Genomic DNA, 22,495 nt, shown 5'->3' with positions numbered 1-22,495 from the left:
TACAGAATGACTGCATATTTGTGGTGTGTGTGTGTGTGTGTGTGTGTGTGTGTGTGTGTGTATTAGAAGAATAATAACCATGGCCAGAAAAAACAGGGGTTAAGGAGATACGAGGACAGGTTAATGGTTGGAATCAACCACAAGTGTGTGATGGAGGGTAGGTGAGATAGAGAAGGAAACAGTATGACAATAATAGCTGGGAATGATCACGTTGGACAAGAACTGAGTGTTAAAAGTAGAAAAAGGAAAGAGCGGGACGTTGGACTCGCGGAGCAGACTCTCCGGGTCATGTGAGACCAAGGCAAGATTCAAAGATGGGTGACACTGAGAAGGGCAAGAAGATTTTTGTCCAGAAGTGCACTCAGTGCCATACCATGGAGAAGGAAGGCAAGCATAAGACGGGTCCCAATCTCCATGGTCTGTTTGGGCAAAAGACGGGTCAGGATGCTGGATTCTCTTACACTGATGCCAACAAGAACAAAAGCGTAACCTGGAATGAGGACACACTGATGGAGTAGTTGGAGAATCCCAAGAAGTACATCCCTGGAACAAAAATGATCTTTGCTGGCATTAAGAAGAAGACCGACATGCCACTGGCCAAGGAAGTGAAAACAGATAGACAAATGGGACTATCTTAAACTAAGAAACTTCTGCACCTCCAAAGAAACAGTGACCAAAATACAAAGACAGTCTACAGAATGGGAAAGAATATTCGCCACAAATTAAAAAAAAATAATAAAATAAATAAATAAATTTTAAAAAAAGAAGAAGACCGAGCAGGCAGAGTTGATAGCTTACCTCAAAAAAGCTACTAATGAGTAATAGTTGGCACCGCCTTATTTATTACAAAACAAATGTCTCATGACTTTTTTTTATGTGTACTATATTTAAATCTATCTCAGAATTCAGATCATGAGTGACCGATAGCATATTTTTGTTGGGCAGCCCCGATTCAAATAAGATTGGCTTGTGTTTTAAATGAGTATGATCAACTTTTTGAATTAATGATAATTCCAGGTCAGCAAGTGCAATCACTGTCCCTTTCCAAAGATATGATTGAACTTAATTCGTCACATTCCCCTTTCCAAGGGATGGAGATGGCCATCTCATACCTGTGGGAGAACAGCTTTCTATTCAGATTTATAGAACTGGCTATATTAATATATCTAAAGATTGAGGATATCACTGTCTCCTTAGGTTGTGTTTCTTAGCCTGATAAGATTAGTTGGGAGTGACCTTATACCTTTTTCTTAATTATGCTGATTTAATTAAAAATTCCCTGTATCTAAAAAATGTTGCCTTTCACTTACTGAAAAGTATTTTAATGTGATGTATGTATAACACTGAATAAAAAAATATCACTTCTCACAACTTTTAGATGATCTTAAGGTCAGATGCTTTTAAAATTTAGCCTGGTGAGTTAAGAGTGGCAAATTTTGCTTGTTCTTTACTAAAGTCAGACTATGATGTAGTTCAGGATTGTCTTTTAAGCAGCTATTCAGAAATTGCACACTTAGAAAACTAAACCCATGTATGTAATTGATAATGGTGTTTTTACCAACTCATTAGAGGAGATATCAATAGCACAAATTTATAAATTATGTGATCATAAGAATTTACATAGCTAAAACAAAGTCACAGATGGAAAAAAAAGTAGACAAAGGGATATTCCTAATAAGTTTTCAGTATCTGCATTGCAAAACACAATGATTCAATTAAAAAAAATTTTTAAAAAGAAAAATTGGCCAAAGACATTAACAGTCTTCTTTTTCTTTCTTTTTGGGTCACACCTGGCGATGCACAGGGGTTACTCCTGGCTCTGCACGCAGGAATCACCCCTGGCGGTGCTCAGGGGACCACATGGGATGCTGGGAATCGAACCTGTGTTGGCTGTGTGCAAGGCAAACGCCCTACCCGCTGTGCTATTGCTCCAGCCCCCATTAACAGTCTTCTTATCAAACAATGTATACAAATGACAAATGTACATATGAAAATATGTTTCAACACCTACGTCTCCAGGAACTGCACATTAAAACAAGAGAACAACATACCTGTATATCAATGCCCCAAGTCTAGAACACTATAAGCACAAAATGCTGGCAAGCATATGAAGAAACAGAAACTTGCATTACTTGGTGGTGGGAACGCAAAATGATAGTCCTCAGAACACAGAATGGGATTTCTTATAAAACTAAACATATGCTTTCCTTATAATCAAGTAATAACTAATTATTCTGCTGGGTTTTTTGGTTTAAAGTGTGTGTGTGTGTGTGTGTGTGTGTGTGTGTGTGTGTGTGTGGTGCTGGGATTGAATCCAGGTTCTCACACATGCATAGTAATTACTGTATACTGAGCTACATCCCCAGTCCAGAATTTTGACTTTGTGTTATTGCCTTTTAAGTTCAGTCATAAAATTACTCCTTTAATATTTCATGGCAAGCTACTAGGTAAAAATATTGCGGGGAGTGTACCCAGAAGTTTTCGGGTGCTATTCCTGGCTCTGTGCTCAAAAGTGACACCTAATAATGCCAGGGGGACCAAATATGGGGTTAGGGATCAAATCAGGTTTGGCCGTCCAAAAAATATGAACCTTACTTTACTGTATTATTGCTCCAGCCCTAACAGTAAAAATCTTACCTTCATTTTCAAGTGGGTATATCTTAATTTTGCTATCTTCTTGAAGCATGGTTTGCCAGCTGTGGAATTCTTGGTTGATAGTGTTTTTTTTTCTTACAACGTTAAATTTATCATCCTACTCCCTAAATTGTTTCTTTTGTTTTTTTTGTTTTTTTGCGATAGCACAGCGGTAGGGCGTTTGCCTTGCACACAGCCAATATGGCCGACCCGAATTCAATTCCTCTGCCCCTCTCGGAGAGCCCGGCAAGCTACCGAGAGTATCTCGCCCGCACGGCAGAGCCTGGCAAGCTACCCGTGATATATTCACAATGCCAAACACAGTAACAAGTCTCACAATGGAGATGTTACTGGGCCCGCTCGAGCAAATTGATGAACAACGGGAGGACCGTGACCGCGACCGTGACTCCCTAAATTGTAAGATTTATTAAGAGAAATTGCCTGATGTCTGTATATACCAAGTTACTACTCTCACTGATTCCAAGATTCTACCTTTGCTTTCAACAGTTGATAATGTGTCCTTGGTGTTAGTCTCTTTGTATTGATCTTATTTAGAAATATTTTAATACAGGATTTGTAGACTTATCTCTTTTTTCAGACATAATTTCTTTAATTTTTTTTTTTGCTTTCTATATTCCTGCTGGAATTCTCATGCTACATATGTTGGATCACTTAATCACATAGTTAGGTTAGGTTCATCTTCTTTTTTTCCTCTATGTTCCTCAGACTCAAAACATTCACTTATCACATCTTCAAATTCTATTCACTGAGATTTTTATTTTGCTTATTCAAATCTGCTTCTGAAGCTCTCTCGTGTACTTTTTACTTCAACTACTATATTGTGATTCTTTTATTTGAAATTTAACATTTGACAGCTTAATGAATAAATAGCAGTACAGTACTCCTACACACACAAAAGAAGAAATTTAACATTTGATTCTTATAGTCAAATAAAAGCGGATTCTCATCCTTCCCTGCTAAAATGGAAAAAAAAAATTTCCCAAGGCTTCTAAATTGTCCCAAATATATGGTTGCTTTTGAATGTCCAAATATGTAGGTATTCTGCCTTTAGAATCTCTGGAAGACATCTGAGTCAGCAGGGTTCACCTAATGGTGTGTAGTTTCTTGTGTCTGTGACTCTGCATTCAGAAACAGCATTCTACAATCAAAACCCAGAATCTAGAGGATAAACTCATTATTGTCCACCCTGCCTCCAACAAATTACACCAGAAATACAGTTGCTGTCCTCAAGAGAAGCCTGCCATATCTCACTGGCAGGTAAAGGATGTACAGTTGCTACCAAAATGAGGATTGAAATCAACCAAAACTATCCACAACTTTACCAGTTAAATTTTCTAAGATAATGCAAGTGTTTAGATTCTGCAAACTGTTATCTCTATTTTTTCCAATATGACCTTGGAGATCTAGATCAGGCCTTAAACTTTTTCCATACACAAACCTTTCACCCAAGAAATATTTATGTGACCCTGAGTATGTAACATTGGTATACAAATTAAAGAATGCACTCACAATATCATAAAATTATTAAAATGCTTTACAAAATTCCAACTTAGTTACAACTAAATATGCAGTTACAACCCAAAGTTTAAAGAGCAAAGATCTAGAGGAAGTCCTGGAGCACCCTACTCTGTTATATTTCCAGACTTCAACCTGATCTTCTGTTTTTATTTTTTGAAATTTATCCAAATTTGGATTTCACTGATGCTATTTCAGTTTTTAAAAATTGGGATAATATTGACTTACAATACCATATAGATTTAAGGTGCATCTCTAAATCTCTAAGGTTTTCTTATGTCCCTCCCAGCCCCACATGTCAAACATGTAATGTGCTAATGTTTTAACAAGGTTTGAAAGAGGCATATATTGCAAAGACAGAAGAACACCCAATTATAACACTTAAGAACCCCAAACAGAGATGATGTAGAATTTTCAGCTCATCAAATAAAGTTTCTCTTTTTTCTTTCTTGTGGGTAAGGAGGCAGGTACATACCCTTTGGTGCTCAGGACTTACTCCTGGCTCTACATTCAGGAGTGCTCTCAGAACACTCAATCCTTTTTATAGGAGAACAGTATTTTACAAAACAGTAACAAGAAGGTATGCTTACTGCTACTGGAGTACTGCTTCCTCCAATCCAAGTCAGTGGCTCACTGTTTTCATGTTAAAATAACTCTGAATTCTTCAGATCCATTCCAAAGGATGTTTGGTTTTGTTCTATAATACTGCACTTAATTTGGTAATAATTTCCTTAAAAATTTCATGCTCAGGGCCAGAGAGATAGCTTAATGGGCTGGTCAATGCTTTGCATGCAGGAGGCTCAGGTTCATTTCCCAAAACTGCATATTCCCCTGAGCACTGCTGGTAGCAATTCCAATCAAAGAGTAAGAGTGAAAGTCGCCCCTAGAATTATAGGTGTGACCCTCAAAAAACAAAAACCAAATGAAAATAAACTTGTGCCTACATGCATAAGTGATTTTTTTTGTAGCATTGTTTTTGCAAAACCTCTGTCTGACTTTAGTTTCAGAGTAAGTGAAAAAATACATTCCTGTTCTAATTTCTGGAAAAAGAGTTTCACTGTCACTGTCACTGTCCTCCCGTTGTTCATCGATTTGCTCGAGCGGGCCCAGTAACGTCTCCATTGGAGATTTTGTTGTTACTGTGTTTGGCATATCGAATACATCACGGGTAGCTTGCCAGGCTCTGCCGTGCGGGCGAGATACTCTCGGTAGCTTGCCGGGCTCTCCAAGAGGGGTGGAGGAATCGAACTCGGGTCGGCCATGTTGGCTGCGTGCAAGGCAAATGCCCTACCCACTGTGCTATCGCTCCATAAAAATAGTTTATGATCAGTAATTAATTCTTCACTAAAGGACAGAAAGCCTTGATAAAGATCATGCTAGCAGGAAAATAAGCACCTTCTTTATATTGTTTTTCATTAAATATTTTTTACTTATTTATGGGTCTCTGAACCAAGGCTAGTAGTAGAACTTACATGGTGGCACTGGAGTTGTTTTATGGGGATGACTGCCAGTGCTTCCAGGAGTATTGGGAAGTAAAAAGGGGAGGGAGTTCATTCCAACTCTGAGAAAGCCAGGAGATTTCAATCACAAAACCCGCATACCTGAATTTTCAGCAGATTATATCTTGGTGAGGTCCATCCTGAGACAGTGGTGTCAGGCTGGGGGTATAGCGACAATTTTGGATTGTGGAAGCAAGTGGCTGCTGGGGGATCTGCTTTGGCTGGCTCCAGGCTAACCCATCACCTCTGACTTACCCCAGACTGTACAGTCATACACGGTCCAAGATTAATTGTGGTTTTGATCTTTTTTTGAGATTTATTTGTGGGTGTCTGAAATAAAGCTGATAAATGAGTGGGCATGGTTCCTACAGACTAACTTTTGACCCTTTAATTTCTTGGGAAACTTGGACGCAAGTTGTTGGGGTCTGGGCAAAGGCACAGCAGCAATTTTGGGGTATCTGGAAGTCTGAAGACACCATCAGGCTGTTGATGCACTCGCCCCGCAGGTAAAGGTTGACCTGCTGGTGGCACCATACCCTGGGCAAAAAACTTTTAAAAGTTCATCTTATATATAGCAGGTTAAGTTTTAAAATATTAACTTAAAATTAGTTTTTTCTTCAACATTTTATTTCATAAACAAAGAAAGCTTTCTCCTTGTTTTGGTTCTTGAGTCTTACTCCTGGCTCTGTGTTCAAGTATCACTCCTGGTGGTACTCAGGAGACTAGAGGTATCAGGGGTCAATACTAACTTGGTTGTATGCAAGGTAAGCACCTTAAACATTGTATTATCTTTCTGGCCCACGCCTCTTAAGACTATATTTTTTAAATTAATTCCTAATATATCTTTTTGGGAAGGGCGAAACACCTGGGTGTGCTTACTTCCAGCACTGGGCTCAGGGGTTGCTCCTAGAGGTGCTCAGGAAACAATATGATGTGGTGCCAAGGATCAAACCCATTCCATGCAGGAATCCTGCATGCAAAGTAGCTCAGCTCATTGAGCTACTGCTCTAGCCCTTAGTAGGTCTTTATTCAAAATTTATTATTTATCCAAAATAATAACATACCTATATGTTTCAATAGCTTTCATATCTTCATCATCAAAGTCATCTTCAGCTTCTTTCAGTTGTGCAAGATTCATCTTTTCATATGGCTTAACTAAAACAAAAACAAATCATGGAATTTTTTTTTTTTTTGCTTTTTTTTGGCGGGGGAGGTCACACCCAGCAATGCACTGTGGTTACTCCTGGCTCACGCACTCAGGAATTACTCCTGGTGGTACTTGGGGGACCATATGGGATGCTGGGAATCAAACCCAGGTCAGCCGCATGCAAAGCAAACGTCCTACCCGCTGTGCTATAGCTCCAGCCCCTATCATGGAAATTTTAATTACTTGAAAATATGTTTTAGGACACACACTAGTAGAGGGTATGGTGTTGGAACCTGTATCAAGCCCTATTATTAATATCACTATAAATCAAGATGCTTAAACTAAAAATAAATGATAAAAATTTTTAAATGTTGTAGTTACATGCCCAAAACGAAGAGAGTAGATCAATGGAGATCAGGAATATATGGTGGTGGGGGGACCCACAAATAATGATTACTGGTTGTAGAGCCAGGAGTAACCCTTGAGTACTGCCTTGCAACCCCAAAAACAAAAAAAGAATTAACAAAAACTAAAAGCAGATGTGAAAACTCAATTGTTTCCATATAGTTTTCCCAAGTACCTAGAGATCCTGACAAGTGATGAATACTGTATAGAATGATACAAATAAAAATAGCAGGTAGAGGAACATAGTGAGGGCAGAAATGCTAACTATCTTAGATATTAGCATATTTCAGCTGTTACTGACATGTAATATTTAAACATTTAAATTAGGAATATTAGGCATAAATAGCCTAATTTGAAAAGTTATGTTCATGGTTAAATTTTAACGGGTTGGAGCGACAGCACAGCAGGTAAGGCATTTGCCTTACACGTGGCCAACATGGCCAACCTGGGTTTGATTCCTCCGCCCCTCTCGGAGAGCCTGGCAAGCTACCAAGAGTATCTTGCCCACACAGCAAAGCCTGGCAAGCTACCCGTGATGCATTCGATATGCCAAACACAGTAACAACAAGTCTCAAAATGGAGATGTTACTGGGCCCGCTCAAGCAAATCGATGAACAATGGAAGTGTTTTAAGTGTTTTTAAATTTTAACTCGAGGTTAAGTTAATTCGGAGAGCCCGGCAAGCTACCGAGAGTATTCGATATGCCAGACACAGTAACAACAAGGTCTCCAATGGAGACGTTACTGGGCCCGCTCGAGCAAATCGACGATCAACGGGAGGGCCTTTACCTTTACCTTTACCTTTACCTTAAATTTTAACATCTTATCTCCCTCTACATGAATTATACTATCACTATCATAATTTCATTATCCATTCATCCAGCCCACCAAATATACCACTATACCCATTGCTTCTTTCTGTAAACGTAAAACCATTTCTTCGATTTCATCTTTTGGTTCTTCTTTTGGAGGAAGAATGCCAAAATCTCTTAAGATTTCATTCCATTCTGTATCTTCATTTGGATCCTAAATAAATAATAGAAAATGCTTAAGCAAAGTTGTATATTTGTATGTGTGTGTGAAACTATTATACATATATTCCCAACTATGCAATTGCTAATAAACTCTAAGAACTATTCTCAAATAATAGAACGAAGTGGTCTGCTTTTTGCCATTTCCCAGAATTACTGGGAAAAAACACAGCTTGATACACAGAATATAATCTCTCAAAGTAACACTGAGGGGGCCAACAAGATGGCTTGAATGGGAAGAGCACTTGCCTGTGACATTTAAGATCCTGACTTTGATGACTTTGATTCCTGGTAGTGCATATTTCCCCCCACCCCCAGGCCCACCTCTGCTGCTGAGAATCATGATGGGCAAGGACCCCCACCCCATCCGTGTTGTATGTGGCTCTTATTAAGAAAAGTTACAGAAATGTTTACTAAATACTAAGGAAATAAATCCATAATCTATTTTAAAAAAGTCTCTGATGATTAGAGTAGGGAAAATCAATTCCTCATAGACAAATACTCTTTTTTTGGCCATCACCCCAAAAAGTCACATTTCTTTTCCAGTGGTCCTCCCCTCACCTCCCAATTCTTACTTGCTACCCATCTGAAATATGTCCTTAGAGTCTTGCTCATTCCCAAATGTCATATGAACAGAACCATATAGTAAGTCTTTTGAGGCCTCTTTCACTTAAGACATGCTTTTGACATTAATCCAAGTTATTGCATGTGTCAGTAGTTAGTTGCTTTTTATTTCTGAGTATGTGACTTTTGTGGGAGCCAGAGATTCTGAGTCACATTTGGTAGTGCACAGGGGCTATTCCTCTGTGCTCAGGGCTTACTTCTATAGCTGTTTGGGGGAGCGTATGTGGTCCCAGGGATAGAACTGGGATTCACTACGTGCAAGCAGTCACTCTTTTTACTATCTCCAAAAACTCTCTGGAGATAGTAAAACTGTTTTATTTTCTGATATAGCATTTAAGACCTTTGGGTGAATTGCTTCTCGCTTATGCTATATAACTTCACGAAACATTCACTTTTGGGTTAATTTTAGAGAAGATAAGGTATCTTTCCATAGAAAGAGGGACTGAAGTGGGAAGTCCAATGAACTACAGTGGGAAATATTGGTATTTCGGTGGTTGGTTATGGTGTTTTTAACATTTATTTTAAACAGGCTTGAAACTCTACCTCTAAGACATCTACTGTAGCACTATAGCACTGTCCTCCCATTGTTCATCGATTTGCTCGAGCAGGCACCAGTAAAGTCTCCATTATGATACCAGTTGTTACTGTTTTTGGCATATCGATTACACCACGGGGAGCTTGCCAGGCTCTGCCATGCGGGCGGAATACTCTTGGTAGCTTGCTGAGTTCTCCGAGAGAGGTGGGTTGGCAGCGTGCAAAGTAAACGCCCTACCCGCTATGCTATCACTCTGGCCATGTGCATTATGCTTATTAACTTGTGATTTTCTTCGCTCATGATATTTTTGTCTAGTTTTTGGTATTATGGTAATGCTTGCCTCCTGAAATGAGCATTCCCTTATCTATTTTGGGAGAGAGTTTGAAAAGTATTGGCACTTTTTGTAAATGTTTCATAGAATTTACAAGGATTTAACCTGGGTCGGCAAGGCAACCACCATACTCTGCTCTGTCTTGGGGTAAAAGCATGAATGTGGAACCCAGTGCAACAGAGACACCAACATTTGGATCTCAATTTCTCTGACAATTAAAAACTGTATACTCTTGCTGGAGCAATAGCACAGCAGGTAGGGAGTTTGCCTAGCACTCAGCCGACCCAGGTTCGATTCCTCCATCCCTCTCAGAGAGCCCAGCAAGCTACCAAGAGTATCCCACCTACCTGGCAGAGCCTGGAAAGCTACCCATGGTGTATTTGAAGTACCAAAAACAGTAACAAGTCTCACAATGGAGACATTACTGGTGCCCGCTTGAGCAAACCAATGAACAATGGGATGACAGTGCATGACAGTGCAGTGCACCAATAAACCAATAAAATTTGTTCTACTTCTTTTCCTTTCTGTGGCTTGTTGATCCCTTTATATTCAACTCTGTGGATCAACATGTTTTAGACATTCCTCATAAAGAGTGTATAGTTGGGCTTTCATACTACTAATTATCTTGGTGGTGCTGGTGATGTGACCCACAGCCTCCTACATGCAAGTCATACGTTATCCTACTGAACTATATCTTCAGCCCCCATTATTTTTAATCTAGTCTGAAAATCTGTCTTTTTACTAGAGCCTACCGTTTAGCCTCTATATTTAAATACTGATATTTTTCAAATTTTGATTTACCATTTTACCATGCTCATATTATTATACATTAACTCCATTTACTCCCCTCCCCCTGCCCCAATTTATTAGTTTCTTAGATCAGATTGCTATAAGAAAGTACTGTTGAATGCCTGGCATGCAAACAACAAAAATGCGTTTTCTACAATTCGAGTGGTTGGAAATTTGAAATTAGTTACCAGCATGATCTGATTCAGGTGAGAACACTCCCAGCCTGTGGCTCTGTGCTCAGGGATCACTCCTAGCTCTGTGCTCAGGAATCACTCCTAGCTCTGTGCTCAGGGATCACTCCTAGCTCTGTGCTCAGGGATCACTCCTAGCTCTGTGCTTTGGGGTCACTCCTAGCTCTGTGCTCAGGGATCACTCCTAGCTCTGTGCTCAGGGATCACTCCCAGCCTGTGGCTCTGTGCTCAGGGATCACTCCTAACTCTGTGCTCAGGGATCACTCCTAGCTTTGTGCTCTGGGGTCACTCCTAGCTCTGTGCTCAGGGATCACTCCCAGCCTGTGGCTCTGTGCTCAGGGATCACTCCTAGCTCTGTGCTCAGGAATCACTCCTAGCTCTGTGCTCAGGGATCACTCCTAGCTCTGTGCTCTGGGGTCACTCCTAGCTCTGTGCTCAGGGATCACTCCTAGCTCTGTGGCTCTGTGCTCTGGGGTCACTCCTAGCTCTGTCTCAAGGATCACTCCGGGCGGTGCTCAGGAGACATATGGGATGCTGCACCTGGGTCGGTCCCGTGGAAGGCAAACGCATTCCCCGCTGTTCTGTGACGCTGTGCCCCAACGGTCCCTAAAGTCTCAAGGCAGAAACAGTCAAGGAAAGTTTCTCTGGTTTCGTGCGTTTCCACGCAAACTCCAACAACACTGAACGCTTCCGCAGTCCACTCAAGTCATTTTTTTTTCTTTTTGGGTCACACCCGGCAACGCACAGGGGTTACTCCTGGCTCACGCACTCAGGAATTACCCCCGGCGGTGCTCAGGCAAACGCCCTACCAGCTGTGCTATCGCTCCAGCTCCCTCAAATCATTCTTTTGAGAAAAAAAAAAATTAAGGCTCGCTGCAAACAATTGCCGCTTCCATCAAATGCGGGCCGAGACTACAGGACAGGCGACACAAAACGCAGCACGCCAACGTCTGCGACGCCCGCCCGGGACCCTCCAGGCAGGGGTCTGGCCGCTGCCTTGCGACCGCCGGGCCCTGCCCACCTGCATGGTCTTCCGCTCGCTTCCTCACGCCGCCGATGGCCGGGCCGGGAGACCCGCGCCCGACTCCGTCTCGGCGACGTCGCCTTCAGGCGGGAAGTCGGCCGCCAGGTGACCGACGGTTTCCTCAGCTTCGAGAGCGGGTGCCTAGAACCGCGGATTCCTGTCCTGCGCCTGCGCACACTCTCGGCTCTGTTGCTAAGCAACGCGGGGCGTGGCCTAACTCTTCTAAGCGTGGCCTAAGGGCGATGGGGTGTGGCCTAAGGAATATGGGCGTGGTCTAAGGACAATTGGGTGCGGCCTAATGTGAATTGGGCGTGGCCTAAGGACAATTGGGCATGGCCTAAGGACAATTGGGCGTGGCCCGGGTGCTGAGGCGTGGCCTAAGGAAGCTGGCCTGGCCACTGGCTTTCAGTGATGGTGTTCCTTTCATTCTTCCATCATCTTCATCAGCTCCACCCAATCCTGGAGAAGAGAGCACCTTAAGAAACCGGGAAGATAGTTGCAGTGGTTCCTATAAAGATTCCTGGCACCCAAGGTCCCAGGGCAGCTCTGTAGACCCCCCAACACCACAGCTGCTGCGTCATCCCAGAAAATGTAGTGCTACTCAGATCCTTGCATTGACCCGCCTGACAGATTAAGAATTGCCGATGGGGCCCAAGCTAGAGTACATATGCAGTGGATAAGGCGTTTACCTTGCACGCAGTTTACCAGGTTCATTCCCGAGCATCACTGGGCGTGACCCAAAAGCAGAAAAAAAAAAAAAGAAAAGAAAAAAAGCATTGGCAATGCTCCCTACCCACTTCCCCACTCCAATCCTTCCTGAGCAATCATCCCCAAAACAAGTAGAAATCTTAAACTGCAGTCTATAGCCTGTATTCAGATGAATTATAGGCGAGACCTGAGCTTTGGTGCCTAAATAATCTTGGATGCTCAAGGCCACTCTCCACACACCCAGATGAGCCTCACGCATGAAGGAACTGGCAGAGGAACCCAGGTATGTGGGAGCCGGGGCTCAGATCTCAAAGCCTTGGGCCTCCTCCACCCAGATCCCTCATTTTCCAGTAGCTTGGCAGTCACACCCACAAACTGCCCCCTGTACATGTCATCCCATCAATGGCCAAGATCCAGAGACTATAAAACAGAGCAGCCATGAGACCTCTTATAGTCTAGCCCACTGATATACCTAAAGCAGCACACATGTGTTTGGTTTTAACATACTTGCTTGTATTCTCTTATATACATTCTCCATCCCCTTTGGAGAGCCTAGCAAGATACCGCCCGCCCGCACGGAAGAGACTGGCAAGCTCCTCATGGAGTATTCAATATGCCAAAAACAGTAACAATAATGGGTCTCATTCACCTGACCCTTAAAGAGCCTCCAATATGGCACTGTGGGGAAGGATGAGTAAGGAGAGGCTGCTAAAATCTCAGGGCTGGGACAAATGGAGACATTACTGGCACCCGTTTGAGCAAATCGATGAAAAACGGGATGACAGTGAAACAGTGATTGCTTTATGTTTATAATTTGGATGTGAGCAGGTTAAGGACTTGAGCTTCTGTCAGATTCTTTTGGGAGGTTGATGGGTCTCCTAAGTAGTGCTCATGAGGACCACAGGGCCTTTCCCCACAATACTCAGAATGGTGGGTCCCCAGGGCTCAACGCTTAGGTTCCATGGTGTGGTCTGTTGCTGCAGGTACTGTTAGGGACCACCAAGACCACCCCTGCCTTGCTTGGGAACCTCCAGGCAGAGCTGGAGGCCATGACTGGGATATATATATATATATATATTCATATATACATATATATACTTATACATGTTCCGAGGAACAATTCCGAGGAACATGCGATAAAAGAGGTGTCGGAGGCGTCGGTGTCCTTGTCAACACAAACTTGGCCAAGAGCATTGATTCATTCGAATGCCTAACAACCCGAATCGGACGTTTACATTTGAATAGATGTGGCTCACTGCCTGCAGTTTCTATCTTCGTTGTCTACGCACCAACATCTCATTATGATGAAAGAGAAATCGAGAAGTTCTACATGGAGCTAGAGAAGTTCTATAAAGAAGACCACACCTTCTACAAGATCATTGTGGGTGATTTTAATGCCAAGATAGGACCGAGAAGATCAGCTGAAGAACTTCACATCGGGACCCATGGCCTAGAATGGAACGAACAGGGTGAGAGACTGAGTTCATCATGTCGACCAAGACCATCCATGGTAATTCACAGTTCCAGAAGGCAGAATCTAAACGTTGGACATGGGAGTCTCCCGGTGGACGATTCCACAACGAAATAGACCACATCATATTCAATCGACGGTTTTGCTGACCGATGTCGCTGTTGTCCCAAAATTTCGAACGGGATCGGACCACCGTCTCCTTCGTGCAAAATTCTACTTCACAGAGAGGGGAGAAAGGGCTGCAAAGTTCAAAAAGAGAACTCCCAGAACGACCACCAACTGGGAACTCTTTGGCACTATTGCGGCAACATGGGAAGATGCCATTGTTGACAACATTGACGAGGAATACGATCGACTGGTACAGCACCTCCATGAATGTGCGAGGAACGCCGAGAGAGAGAGAGATAGCCACAAAAAAACACCTGTCTTCGAAAACTCTTGAGCTAATTCGCCAGCGTGGTTTGGCACATACTGCAGGCAACCGCAAGCTAACGTCTGAGCTCGCAAAGCAGTGCAGAGATGCGATCAAGGAAGACCTCAAAGAGAGACTAGCAGAAGTACTGGTAGATGCGGTAGAAGCTGGGAAAAGTCATTACGCCCGCCTGTCCTTCGCCAACTAGAAGACCAAGATGACTGCCCTCCGACGTCCTGATGGATCCATCACATCCTCCAGAACGGCAATGGAGAAGATTATCCATGACTTCTACTCAAATCTCTTCGATAGCCATGTCCACTTGCCGACATACCAAATTCCACAGGATGGATATGTCGTTCCCAACATTCTCCCTTCCGAAATCCGACACGCCATTTCGTCGGTAAAGAAACAAACAGCACCCAGCCCAGACAAGGTCAGACCTGAACACCTGAAGAACCTGCCATCAGTACTCATCAATACACTGGCTCGGCTCTTCACTCGCTACCTGTCTGAATGCAAGGTTCCGTCCCAATGGAAAACCAGCAGGACCGTACTACTGTTCAAGAAGGGAGACATCCATGACATTGGCAACTATCGCCCGATCTGCCTATTGTCTGTCATCTACAAGTTGTTCACTTCGAGTCATCCTAAATAGGATTGGCAGAACACTAGATGAAGGACAGCCATGTGAGCAAGCCGGGTTCCGCAAAGGATTCAGCACCATCGACCATATCTACACAATTACCAAACTCATTGAGGTTTCTCGGGAGTTCAAGATGCCGCTCTGTTTAACGTTCATTGATTTAAAGAAGGCCTTTGATTCTGTTGAGACATAAGTGGTCATTGAAGCCCTAGCCAATCAGGGCATTCAAGCCCAATACATCAGGATCCTCTGTGAGCTGTATTGCGAATTCACTACCAGGATCTCACCATTCTACAAAGAAGTGATCGTTGATGTCAAGAGAGGGGTGCGGCAGGGTGATACCATTTCACCGAAACTCTTCAGTGCCACCCTCGAGAACATCATGCGACGACTGGAATGGGAAGGAATGAGAGTGAAGATAGATGGTCGGCAATTACACCACCTCCGCTTTGCTGATGACATTGTTTTAATAACACCAAACATCAGCCAAGTGGCACAAATGCTGGTCGACTTTGACCGTGAGTGTGGAAAGGTAGGACTACAGCTGAATCTTACGAAGACAATGTTTATGAGAAACAGCCTCGTTCCTGACGCCCCATTCGCTCTCAATGGAACGACCATCTCCGAATGCAACAGCTATGTCTACCTAGGTCGAGAAGTCAACATGACAAATGACCTGGTACCCGAGCTACGCAGGAGGAAGAGAGCGGCTTGGAATGCCTTCAAGAACATAGCTAAGAAATAGCTAAGAGGACGAAGAACCTCCGGCTCCGGGCACATCTCTTTGATTCCACTGTTCTTCCTGCATTAACATATGCCTCAGAGACCTGGGCCCTACGCAAACAAGATAAGAACGCTATTCAGGTCTCCCAAAGAAGAATAGAAAGAGCTATGCTTGGAATATCACGTTTCACTAAAATGAGAGAAAAAATCCAGAGTTCCGACATCTGTCGACGATCAAGAATCAGGGACGCTGTCTCATTTGCCAAGGTGTCAAAAATCAGATGGGCTGGTCACGCAATGAGATTTAAAGACGACCGCTGGACTAGAGCTGTTACTGACTGGATTCCACGGGATGTCAAAAGACCGTGTGGCCGCCCACCTACCAGATGGTCAGACTTCTTCGTCAAGATCATAAACGATCGGTTTGAGGCTCTTCATGTTCCTAGAGCAAACAGATGCCATTGGGCTACACTAGCACGCGACAGGGACAAATGGAGACGTTACTGGCGCCTGCTCGAGCAAATCGACGACTAACGGGAAGTTAAGTGATTAAGTGATACTTATACATATACATATATATATATATATATATATATATATATACTTCTTTGTTGTTTTGTTTGCTTGGGGTCACAGAGGGCAATGCTCTTGGACTATTCTGGCTTTGTGCTCTGGTTTGTCCTAGGGCATCATGCAGTGCCAGAAATAAACAGGGTCCTCAGTTGACTTGCCTCTATGTGATGTGTGTTGGATGGTAATATTATCTTGTGCTGAGTGCAGGAAGGAAGCAAGACAAGCACTTTCACCCCTACACTATTTCTCTGCTCCCTATTGGTTCTTTTTTAACATGTAGGTGCCCTACTGTCACTGTCACTGTCCTCCTGTTTTTCATCGATTGCTCAAGTGGGCCCAGTAACATCTCCATTATGATACTTGTTACTGTGTTTGGCATATTGAATAAGTCACAGATAGCTTGCCAGGCTTTGCCGTGCGGGCGCGATACTCTCAGTAGCTTGCAGGGCTCTCTGAGAGGGGCGGAGGAATCGAACCTACATTTTTTTTTGAAGTAGCCTAAGTCCCTGAATTTTTGAGGTTTCCTGGGAACTATTGGCAATCATAGTTCAGGCTCAACAAATGTTGCACTGTGTATCTGTGGCTTTAAAGCATGAGGTTCTTGCTCCCTGCTTTCAAGTTCCCATGTCTAAGTAATTGATTTTAAAAGGAGGATGGCATCTTTTTTCACCTTAAGAATATACTTTTTGAGGGAATGCCCTGCCACAGAGGCAGGGTGGGATTGGAGGGATGGGGGGTGGGAGAGATACTGGGATCCGTGGTGGTGGGAAATGGGCACCGGTGGAGGGATGGGTATTTGATCATTGTATAATTGAAACCCAAGCACAAAAAATGTGTAAGTCTGCAACTGTACCTCATGATGTCTCACTATTAAAAAGTTTTTTAATGAAAAAAACAAAAAGAATATACTTTTGGGGTCCCTTCTGATCCTTCTTTCCTTATGTTTTTTGCAAAGATGAATAAGAAGTGAAACTGGGGGACTTTGTTAGTAAATGATATAATATGAACGACAATCAGTTGTAAACAATGTTAATAAGACAAAGGTTTGTAAAATTCTTTAAAGTATATAATTAAGTCTGATGGCGTAACCCCATCCAGCTAGAACAATCTCTGATCAGCCAGGAACTGGTTTGGTGTGGAATAGCTGGAACGGAAAATCATTCCTGGGGGAAGCTGAAAGGAATAATCCCCCCAAAAAACAAGTAAAAGGAAACAATCTCAGTATTCATTTGAAGTTAAGTCTGTGTAATTAATGTACACAGTGATTTAATGTAATCTATTAAACATTGATTTGATGTTTAAAATTCTGGTGTATTCATGATCCTTGAAAATTAACAATTAAGCTGATTTTCTGATATTCTAAAATAGAACAAATTATTGTAAAACGCTGAATTAAGTTGACTGGTAGAAAAAAAACACCAACCTCCTGATTTGTTTGAGGCACTCAAGCATCTAGTTCACAGAATATAAATTAGATCAGAATTATTGGACGATTAAATGAATCTAGGCTAAAATCTCCATCTAGTATTCGCTTTCTAAGACTGTCAGTTTTGTGTGTTCTAGTATTTGCAAGACCTATTTGATTTTGTTACTGATGAGGTAAAAATCTGATAAGCCAAAATTGTTCATAAAAACACAAATGACAAAAAAAGCATATGCCTCAATTCTAGTAGGATCTAATGATACTGGTATTGATAGCTTTATTACACACTATGAATACAACACTAAGAAAAATATTTTAAGATGCTTTTTTAATTTTCAGCAAACTACACATTTACAACATCAGCCAAATTTTTACTAAGAATGTTTACAACTCAGGAATTCTCAAACACGTCCAACATAAGGATTATTTTTGATAAGAAAACAAACTCTAAGAACATTTTATTTCCTGTGGTGTTGCTACTGCAGAAAAGAGTTGGTATCCTACGAAAAGAAAAAAAAAACTGAATTAGATTCAAGCACAGATGAGTATTCAATATACATATATATATATGCAATGTTGGTATTGAACATTCCTATAAATATTTTGTCGTGAATTATAAATTAGTATTTGAGATACTCCCATTTATTTTATGGGGGCATACTCAGCAGTTCTCAGGGCTTACTCCTATCTCAGTGCTCATGGATCATTTTTGGTGGTGCTCAGGGACTGCTGGGGATTTACAGTTTTATCTGTCATTTAAATTCTTTTGATGAGGCATTTATTTTTTATGCATTTTCCAAAATTTTACAGTATTTTACTATATAAAAGAGGTCTCTGAAGTTTGCTGATGCTAAACAAGCTTTTATGAATGAAATATTTCAAATAAAAAAGGTAAAGGTAAAGGCCCTCCCGTTGATCGTCGATTTGCTCGAGCGGGCCCAGTAACGTCTCCACTGGAGACTTTGTTGTTACTGTGTCCGGCATATCGAATACTCTCGGTAGTTTGCCGGGCTCTCCGAGAGGGGCGGAGGAATCGAACTCGGGTCGGCCATGTTGGCCGCTTGTAAGGCGAACGCCCTACCCGCTGTGCTATCGCTCCAGCCCCATTTCAAATAAGTTATCATTATTTCTTTGTACCTATGATGAAATCATTCTATTTTATCTCTACCCGGGCTGGAGCGATAGCACAGAGGTAGGGCGTTCTCCTTACAAGCAGCCAACATGGCTGACCCGAGTTCGATTCCTCCGCCCCTCTCGGAGAGCCCGGCAAGCTACCGAGAGTATTCGATATGCCAGACACAGTAACAACAAAGTCTCCAATGGAGACGTTACTGGGCCCGCTCGAGCAAATCGACGATCAACGGGAGGGCCTTTACCTTTACCTTTACCTATCTCTACCCACTTTTTTTCTAACCTGTCACTTATTTTTAATTTAAAACACCATGATTTACAATAGTGTTCATGACAACTTCTCAGGCGTGCTATATTCCAACACCACAGCCTCACCCAGAGTGCCCACTGCCCTCCCAACTTCTTGGTAAGCCCAGTTCTGTAAGCCAGATCTCGGGTTCCGTTATCTTTGACCTTTTCCTTTCTCTGGTATTTGGGCCACACCTGGATGCTCTCAGGACTTACTCCTGGCTCTGTGCTCAGGAATTACTCTTGCAAGACAAGTGCCCCACTCATTGTACGATCACTACAGCCCCATCTTTGATCATTTCTAACCATTTTTAACATATATATATAATTCGACCTCAGACAATCAAGATGAGAAAATCAAAGAAAAGAGTTGGCGTTTGAACTGTTTCTTTCTCCAATGACAAATGAAAAGAAATCCTGAGTGAATAAATTTATCTACATTATAATCTTGGAAATGAAGCTATTCTCAATTTTTTGAGGGGTAGTGTCGAACCTCACATTTTGGGTTTTGGGGCCACAGCTGGCAGTGCAGCTCAGGAGCTACTTCCAGCTCAGTGTTCAGGGGACAATGCTGTGTCACATATCAAACCTGCATGCAAATCATGTGCTCAGGCTCCTGAACCATCCCCCTGGCCCAGAAAACCTTTTATACTAAATTGACCAAATCATGAATTAAATTCCATTTCACACTTCTGAACATTCCAATACTTCATGCTAGAATGACATAATTTATTCCATTTAATATATGCCTATTTTTGTTCACATTTTGTGGATGCTTCTACATTTGTAGAATTATAAAACAATAGTTTTGTTTCTATTAACTCTTGGTTCTTCCTGGAAAAAAATTTAAAATGAGAGACTTAGAGACAGTACAGGGGGATGGCACATGCCTAACATGCCCAGGACTCTGGTATGACTTCCAGTACTAGATAGTCCTGCACTGATCAGTATTCATCAGGTAAATAGTCCGGGAGGTTCTCAAGCATCACCCAATGCAGCCCTTGAAACCTGAGGTCAGATCGGATTGACTTGCTAGTTCCTGGCTTCTTCTTCTTCTTCTTCTTCTTCTTTTTTTTTTTTAAGTTTTTATTACATTCATTCATTCTTGCTTGATTGAGTTAAAAACTTTAAATTTTCTACTGCATATGATTTTGGCAATCTTGCTGATTTTAACATGCTATGTTTAATTATCGGTTTGAGGCTCTGCATGTTCCTAGAATGAACAGATGCCATTGGGCTATGCTAGCACGCAACAGGGATGAATGGAGACGTTACTGGCACCTGCTCGAGTAAATTGATGAATAATGGGGGATCAAGTGATCAAGTGATATTTAATTATTGGTTTTTTTTTTTTGCTTTTTGGGTCACACCCAGCAATTCTCAGGGGTTATTCCTGGCTCTACACTCAGGAGTCAGGAATTACTCCTGGCCGTGCTTGGGGGAACATATGGGATGCCGGGGATTAGAATTCAGGTTGGCTGCGTGCAAGGCTCTACCCTCTGTACTATTGCTTGGCCCCTATATTATTTTTTTCTAAATATTTTACATAATTTTGGTGTTAGTATATTCTTCGATTGGAAATAGTGTATATTTGATTTTTGTTCCTATGAGAAAATTTAAGAATTATAACATTCTTTTCTGGAGGAACCACTCCACCTGTGCTAAGGGATTACTCCTGGTTGCATGCTCAGGGTTACCTCTGGTGGTGCTCAAGGGAATCGTATGTGGTGCCAGAAATTGAACCCAGGTAGGTCACATGAAGGCAAGTGTCCTACCTACTGTACCGTCTCTCCAGTGCCTAATATCAACATTTTAAAGTTAAATGTGTGCTTAAAGGGGTCAGAGAGAGCGAGAGTGGGAGCTCAGTGGGTTGGAAAGCATGCTCTACATGTAGAAAGTCCAGACATTATTGATCTCCAATACTTTACAAAAATATTATAATATTATGGAGATATTATACAATATTGGAGATATTACTGATCTCCAATACTCTACATAAATATTATAATTATAGATTCCATAAGAACTTTTATCTTATGAAAAAGGTCAGTATATTGAAGCCAGATTTTCACTGCCCATATGTGCCTCCAATACAGCAGCATTGGGAAGGACGAATAACGAGAAGCTACTAAAATCTCAGGACTGGGACTACAGGAGATATTACTGGTGCCTGCTTGAGCAAATCGATGAACAACAGGATGACAGTGATACAGTGATACAGTGATGTAGAGTATTAGTGTACACGTACAATTAAGTAATAGAATCAGTTGAATAATAGATTTAATTTGTGACTATCTGAAAATAACAAAATTTTCAAAATGGGTTGAATTGTGAAACATCATTTTGTTTTATTTTACTGAAGCAACATTGGTTTACAACACTGAAATTTTAGGAGCATAGCTTCACACCTCAACAAATCTATCTACTACTCACTGTCACTGCCCTCCCGTTGTTCATCGATTTGCTTGAGTGGGCCCAGTACAACATTTTGACACTTGTTGTTACTGTGTTTGGCATATTGAACATGTCAGTGTGTGCAGGCGAGATACTCTCGGTAGCTTGCCGGGTTCTCCGAGAGGGGCAGAGAAATCAAACCTGGCTCGGTCAGGCTGGCTGCGTACAAGGCAAATGCCCTACCGCTGTGCTATCACCCCAGCCCTATCTACTGTTCAACAGGCCTATTTACTACAGCATGCTTACCACCAAGGGTCTAGCTTATACTCATTCACCTTTTGTTCTGCCCTTCCCTTTCTCTTTCTCTGGGGTAACAACCATCTTTTATCAAAGTTTAAGCATTTGATGGCAGGGTTGGTTGGTTTCCATTGAATTTTTCACATACCGGTTTAAATGTAAGCTTCTGATCGTCTCCCATTGCGTGGCTGGAAAATAATAAATTAGAAACAGATCAGAGTAACTAAGGAGGGACACTCATTTTCAAAGAAAATTGCCTCACTGAGCCAGAGATGAGTGTTTAACTTTCCACAATCACCTGGAGGCCTTTTTCAACACAGACATTTTAACCCATCCCATTTCGAGAGCTTCTGTAAGTAAGGGGTGCAGCCTTATAGTTTGTATTTCTGGAAAGTTAAAGTGATTCTAAAGATTCCAATACCCATAAAAAATGATAGACAAATCTGAGTTTGCTTATTTCCTTGACAGTACCTACATTTAAAATTTAAAATAAAATATAAAGTTTAAAATATTTTAAATTTAAAACGAAATTCTCTGAATTTTATTATGATATCAACAGTGGGTAGGGAGTTTGCCTTGCACACTGCCGACCCAGGTTCGACTCCACCGTCCCTCTCGGAGAGCCTGGCAAGCTACCGAGAATACCCCGCCCACCCGACAGAGCCTGGCAAGCTCCCTGTAGTG

At 42.0% G+C, this 22,495-nt stretch overlaps 1 protein-coding gene, 1 non-coding gene and 1 pseudogene across 2 annotated transcripts in view; 1 reads left to right on the top strand and 2 right to left on the bottom strand.

Moving 5' to 3' along the window:
• Window positions 1–11,881, bottom strand: part of PDCL2 (phosducin like 2) — a 29,820-nt gene extending 17,939 nt beyond the window's left edge. The window contains exons 1-3 of the mRNA XM_056111326.1: window positions 11,743–11,881; window positions 8,126–8,246; window positions 6,734–6,824 (exon numbers count right to left, since the gene is read on the bottom strand). Coding sequence (XP_055967301.1) covers window positions 6,734–6,824; window positions 8,126–8,246; window positions 11,743–11,748 — 218 coding nt within the window. The 5' untranslated portion in view covers window positions 11,749–11,881. The remainder of the gene's footprint in view (window positions 1–6,733; window positions 6,825–8,125; window positions 8,247–11,742) is intronic.
• LOC130020696 (cytochrome c, somatic-like) lies at window positions 315–822 on the top strand (annotated as a pseudogene).
• LOC130020844 (small nucleolar RNA U13) lies at window positions 4,467–4,570 on the bottom strand. The gene has a single exon (XR_008792047.1). It is a non-coding gene; the product is annotated as a small nucleolar RNA U13 (small nucleolar RNA).
• Window positions 11,882–22,495: the final 10,614 nt, after the last annotated feature.

The sequence above is a fragment of the Sorex fumeus genome, unplaced genomic scaffold (genome assembly GCF_029834395.1).
Source record: "Sorex fumeus unplaced genomic scaffold, SorFum_2.1 ptg000013l, whole genome shotgun sequence".
NCBI lineage: Eukaryota > Metazoa > Chordata > Mammalia > Eulipotyphla > Soricidae > Sorex > Sorex fumeus.
This window is presented reverse-complemented; position numbering and strand designations above follow the sequence as displayed.